This window comes from Nicotiana tomentosiformis, chromosome 6 (assembly GCF_000390325.3).
Source record: "Nicotiana tomentosiformis chromosome 6, ASM39032v3, whole genome shotgun sequence".
Lineage (NCBI taxonomy): Eukaryota > Viridiplantae > Streptophyta > Magnoliopsida > Solanales > Solanaceae > Nicotiana > Nicotiana tomentosiformis.
In genome coordinates, this window is record NC_090817.1 from 39,653,471 (window position 1) to 39,659,774 (window position 6,304).

Genomic DNA, 6,304 nt, shown 5'->3' on the forward strand with positions numbered 1-6,304 from the left:
AGGGAAGCCAAACAAAGATCTAAACACACATCTAATGGACTTTGAGGAGATTATGAACACCATTCAATACAATGGGGTGTCACAAGATGATGTGTACTTAAGGGCATTCCCCTTTTCTCTCAAAGATGATGCAAAGCAGTGGCTTTGAAGCTTGCCCACGAGATCAATTAGAACTTGGGAGGAAATGACCAGAAAATTTCCTTATAAATATTTCTCCTCAGCTAAAACGGGCAAGTTTAGAAGAGAAATCCATAACTTCTGGCTGAAAGAGAATGAAACTGCTTTTGAAGCATGTGAGAGGTTTAAGGAAATTGTTAGAAAGTGTCAACACAGTGGAATTGAACTCTAGATGCAACTCCAGGACTTTTGGGATAGATTGACACCGGCCTCACATAGAACATTGAGCAATGCAGTTGGAGGCCCATTGATGAAGAAGACTCCAGAAGAGATAGTTACAATTCTTGATGAGTTGTCTGAAGATGCAAATCAGTGGCCCTCTGAGAGTGCTGAAAGAAGAAGATCGACTGGTGTTCACCAGGTTGATGCTAACACATCTGTGTAGGTACAACTTGATGCTATGGCTAAAGAAATACAAAAGATGACCTTGGTCTCGATACAAAATGAGCCTCATGTAGCTTGTGATATATGTGGAAGAGGACACCCTACTCATGAGTGTCAAGCCTTAACTGAGGAAGTGAATGTTGTGGGAAACTACAATTTTAATGCAATGGGTCAGAAGCACCTCGGTTTTTCATGGAGTTCAGCTGGGGGTACTGCAAATGCGTGGCAATAAAACAACCCCAAATTTCAGGCACAAAGAGCTCCTGGTTTTATGAATCAGCAGAGGCAGCAGTTTTAGTCTCAACAACCCAATCAGCCTCGTCTAGAAGATCTCATGAAGGCTTTTTTTGTGAAAACCCATGAAAGAGTTGAAATACAAGGGGTAGAAATTCGAAATTTAGAGAAGCAAGTTCGATAGATTGCAAGAATATTATCTGAGAGGGTCCCAGGCACTCTCCCCGCTAATACAGAAAAGAATCCTAAAGAAATATTGAATGCTGTGATCTTGAGAAGTGGGCAAGTGTTGAAGGATCCCACCCCAATCCAAAAAGATATGATAATTTTAAAAGAGAGTGGGGAGCAACTGAAAAGTGATGATGATGATAAAAGGAAGAAAGGCCCAATGAAAGATGAGAAAATGAAGAAGGAAGAAAAATCGAGAAGGGAAGAATATTTGGAGAGCAAACATATGCCTGCTTTACCTTTACCTCAAAAGCTATGTAGAGAAAAGCTAGACAAGCAATTTGGAAGATTTTTGGATGTGCTGAAACAAGTCCATATAAACTTACCATTCACAGAAGTGCTCTCACAAATGCCGGCTTATGCTAAGTTCTTGAAGGAGATCCTGACAAAGAAGAGAAAAATAGAGGAGACCTCAGTGGTCAAGCCCACAGAGCATTGCAGTGCTATATTGCAAAATAAACTCCCACAAAAGTGTGGAGATCCAGGGAGTTTTACTATAACTTGCTCATTAGGGACTATAAATTTTGATAAGTCTTTATGTGATTCTGGTGCCTCAATTAACTTAATGCCTCACTCTATTTACAGGAAACCGGAGAAGGATATTGGAGAGATAAGGTCAGTGCCAATATCTTTGCAGCTGGCAAACCAAACGACTTTAATTCCTGAGGAGATAGTGGAAGATGTGTTAGTTCGGGTGGATAAGTTCGTATTTCTTATAGATTTTATAGTGGTGAATATGGAGGAGAACAAGGAGGTCCCTCTGATCCTAGGAAAACCCTTCTTAGCAACGGGTAGAGCTATATTAGATATACACGAAAGGAAACTCATGCTTAGAGTGGGTGAGGAGATTGTAAATTTCAAGATGGATATAGAAAATGGGGTGCAAAAAGAGAAACCAGCTGCAAGTGTTGAGTGGCAAGTGAAAGGCTCGAAAGAGAAGGCTGCACTGAGTGAGAAAGATAAGTGTGGGGTTTACCCCAAAAAGGCTGAGAAGAAGAAGTCTGCATGGATGTGTGCATTAGGTCGGGCGTGAGGAATGGAGCCCGACTTCGACTCAGACCCGGACTAGATGTTGAGGGAAGTTTCCTTTACATTATGCTTTTTAATTGTGTCTCATGGGGATATGCAACGACTTAAAGTATGGGGTGGGGGATATCTGTTTGTATGTATATATATTAGTTTTAGTTTTATTTTTGTTAGTTGTAGTAGTTAAGAATTGGAAACAAATTTCAACAAAAACCATAATTTTTAAAAAATTTTGATTTTTCCCGATGATGGATATCATCGACAGGTTTCTTGAGGGATTAAAGTCAAAAGAAAAAGACAAAAACATTTTCTTTTGTTAGGTAGTGTATTAATTCCCCCTTGATTTTTCTTTGTGCCGCGGTTCTTTTCCAAGGGTATTGTTTGAACCGGGTGTAGTTAGTTTTTTTTTGTTAGGAGTAGGAAACCTTGTGCTATGATTTGAATTGAAGGCAATATCTCTTGACTTTATCATACCTTGAGAATAGTGAGTGCTTTAGTTGTGACGCTTAGGGTCAGTTTTTTACTCTTGTATAAGTACCTTAAAGTGCATGATCTTAACTTTGCTTAACTGCTTTGACTAGAGTGTCTTGATAATCCAATCTTGAGTGAGTTATGTGCTAGGTGTGTGTGAGGTTTTGTGTTATTATGTGCATTGCATTTGATGTATAGAACTTGCTCCGTGTATTTGCAAAGTGAAATAGTAGTTTTATTCAGTTTTGGAAGTGATATAGGCATTTCTTTATTGAGGTAGTTATATGCTTTTACCCACCTAATTATTATATATCTTAGTCAACCCCGTTGAGCATGTAATCTTTTTTCTTTGGAAACCACATTACAAGCCTTACCTATTTGTTTGAATTGACCATCTATTTGAACCTTTTACCTCTCGTGAGCACTTGGATTTTTTATGAACTTTGTAAAAGTTGAAATGTGGGGTGTTGGTTTGGCTTTTGAGTGGAACTATTGAAAAAAATAGAAAGGTGCACTATTTTGAAAAAGTAAGAGCCACTTGAATTGAATAAGAAAAGAAAAGAAAAATTAGATTCGTTAATAGTAGTGACTCTTGATGTACTTGTGCTTAAAGAAGTAGGGAGTTAATGTATATTGATGTGAGGGTGGAGTTATGGTTTTGACATAAATGTGGGGTTTTGAACAATGAAATGTATGTATTAAAGTGCTTATAAAGGTGTAGTCACTCCTATATCCAAATGTATCCTACCAATCCCGTAGCGTGCATTACAACCAAATAAAGTCCTACTTGATTCTTGATTGAATGATCTCAATTAATAGAGTAGTACATTACGGGCAAGCCTATGGTACGTCTTTTGTGGAACATGAATGTTGTTTCTGAGAGTGAGCGAATTCTTTCTATCTTGAGTTCCTAATTGCTCTTAAATTTTATTGTGTGTGAAATTACTCTCTATTATTGTGTGAGGGCACTTGATTCACGAAGGAAAGGTAATGCTTGACCTTTGTGTTAGAGTAAGTGAGCGGGTTATAAATAATGTGTGGTGGTTTTGAGTTATAATTTGAGGTTTGGATGTTACAGAATTGTACTTAATCTGTTTTAAATATTCCTGGTGTGATGAATTATGAGAGTTGTTGAAAACGGTCGCGTCTATGTGAGGTGTAGTTTTATTGCTCGGGGACGAGCAATGGTTTAACTGTGGGGTATTGATGGTAGGCTATAATCTCGTATTTTAGTCGCTTATTGCATTCTTATTAACAGCACTTTACTTGTGTTTGAGCTTTAATTGATAGTGTTTTGCACTTATTGTGTGTTTTATGCCTTGTAGGAGTGATTCTGAGCTATGTAGATGTTATGGAATGAATTCGAGCGATTTGGAGCTTTGAAGTCTGAGTAAAATCCCAAGGGATTAAGCCAGGATCGTATTCGGGGGTCAAGGACCAAGTCTGGACGTCAAAATGCAAGATTTGAGCCGTACTCTGAGAAATTTGCACTAGTGCGACGCACGGTGTGAGGCATTGTGCGACGCAACAATGTATTTTTGCTGCCTGTTGAATTGTTGAGCTCTCTGGATTTCCCCACTAATGCCCTGCATGGAGCGTCACCGTATGCGGCGCGTCTATGCAATCTTTATAGAGTAAATCTCCTATTTCGCAAAGGAAAAGGTGATTTCATTTGGACCCGACCCTACATGGTATAAATACATGAAAAAATGTTATTTTCTAGACTTTTGATACATATTCGACTTAAGGAAGCGAAGGAGCAGTTAGAAAAACACGAGCACAAGGATTTCATCATTCCTTCCTCACTCAAGACCCGAGTTTGGATTGAATTTATGTTTTTCTTTACTTTAAACTTATTTGTGATGAATTGCTCCATACCTATGGAGTAATTCACTTTAGGGTTTGATGGATTTGGTGTATTGATGATTGTTTGTGGATTATAACTCTAGTGTTATGTATTGAAGCGTTCTTGGATGATTTAACTATTTCTTCTATATTCACTTGTTCATGTAATTGAGAGAGGCATAACTTGTGACATATTTGCATTATTTTGTTGGTTGATTTCATAGATTCTTCTTAGGAATCGAAAGAGGCTAGTTGAATCATTGGTTAAACCTAGTTAGGAGAATAAGCGAAAGAGTTTTTCCTAAAGACCAATCCACTATGCATTCTTGCATATCTTCACGTGCTTAAATTAGTTCATCTTGTGAGGTTAAAACTTAATCGAGAGAGGAGTTTTTGCTGAACGGTTGAACTGATAGTTGAGTGAATTCGAGAGACTCACTTAAACATTAGAAGTGAATTATCTAGAGTTAGATCCCAAATAATTATCTTACACCTATCCTATCAATCCTTATTTCCTCCTACTGATAACCTCCTTGTTTCAATTGACATTAGTCAATAGCTTTAGATCTTAGTTAATTTTAGTTAGATATCATATAAATCTCAATTGTGGATCATGTTGGATAGCGATCAAGCTAGAAACTACGAGAATACAGTTTGAATCCAATCTCTGTGGATATGACATTATACTATACTATATTTGATTACCGAGCATAAATTAAGTGTGTATTTCGAGCTCGTCAGCAACTCTAAGGACGTGGAGCTTACTGATCAAGTTGAACACGGACAACGCCTACGGAGGAGGTCTACCAATCTCTCTCTCCGAACCTGCATGCATGAAATGCAGCGTCCCAAGGAAAGGGACGTCAGTACGAAATTATGTACCAAGTATGTAAGGTGATAAAATAACTGAAAGCTGAAACTAAACTGATAATATAATAACTAAAAGTTACTGGGAGTCAAAGATGATCTGGAGATATACTTACCTGCTGATATTGACTAAACTCTCTCAATATAGTAAGTAAAATAACTGTCTGGTCCTATAAGGCTTGGAACGTGTAACTGCTCGGCCGTAGTAGGCTCGCTCATCGGCGCTCGGCCATACTAGGCTCGGTATCTAGGCCATTCTAGGCTCACTCATAGGCACTCGGCCACAGTAGGCTCGTTATATAACTTACCATCTGATTAGAGGTTGCCCAATAGGGGTTTACCAACCGATTATAGCTTGGTGGTGGTGAAAATACTGTAATACTGTATATATATATATAGACCCTCTACTCTCTTGACTGAAAGAAAACAATCTCTTCATACACAAGACGATCTCCTCTATAATCTTTACTTCCTCCAAATTCGAGATAACACCAAAAACACAAGAACAAAATAATAAAAATATATATACATTATTTTCAACCTTATATACACCACAAAATACTATAAAACATTCCAATACACCCCAATCTCTTCATACAAAAAACGACTACCGTAGTAGTGTCAAATGACCCGAAAATGTTATGACGAACGACCAGCCCACCACCCTGGATTTATGTGGTGCTTCTCCACACCCTTTCTCCTCCAAAAATCCCTAAAACAGTAGCAAAACACGCAATTGTACAGCAATACAAAATAGCCGACAAAACAGTCCACTACAAGTTGAATAACTCGAACTCATGGCTTCCAATCACCGTCCCGTGAGTTCTTACAATTATAGAACGATTTTCCATACATTTCCAGCTGAAATAATGGATGAAAGAGAGCAGCAAAATTCCCTTATTTGTTGAATATCTCAGCTCCTATCTTGGATTCTTCAAACCCTAGGTTTTCCTCCTACTAGAACTTGAAAAGAAGAGAAAATCAATTAGGGGTTGTGTTCAATTATCGGGAGGACTTTTGCAGGGGCTTATCTCTGGTTATTTTGCTATATAATGAGTGAAATATTTTCAGG

The 6,304-nt window shown here is 38.1% G+C and overlaps 1 protein-coding gene and 1 non-coding gene across 2 annotated transcripts; one reads left to right on the plus strand and one right to left on the minus strand.

Moving 5' to 3' along the window:
- Nucleotides 1–232: 232 nt before the first annotated feature.
- LOC117278660 (small nucleolar RNA R71) lies at nucleotides 233–339 on the minus strand. The gene has a single exon (XR_004509013.1). It is a non-coding gene; the product is annotated as a small nucleolar RNA R71 (small nucleolar RNA).
- A 775-nt stretch (nucleotides 340–1,114) lies between these two features.
- On the plus strand, nucleotides 1,115–2,056 carry LOC138893835 (uncharacterized). The gene is made up of 2 exons (XM_070178499.1): nucleotides 1,115–1,389; nucleotides 1,609–2,056. The coding sequence occupies exons 1-2, from the start codon at nucleotides 1,115–1,117 to the stop codon at nucleotides 2,054–2,056; spliced, it is 723 nt and encodes a 240-aa protein (XP_070034600.1).
- Nucleotides 2,057–6,304: the final 4,248 nt, after the last annotated feature.

Coding starts and splice junctions, on each gene's coding strand:
- LOC138893835 (XM_070178499.1), top strand. CDS start 1,115: ATGATAATTTTAAAAGAGAGTGGGGAGCAACTGAAAAGTGATGATGAT. Junction 1,390..1,608: donor CAAATGCCGGCTTATGCTAA/GTTCTTGAAGGA, acceptor CTCTATTTACAG/GAAACCGGAGAAGGATATTG.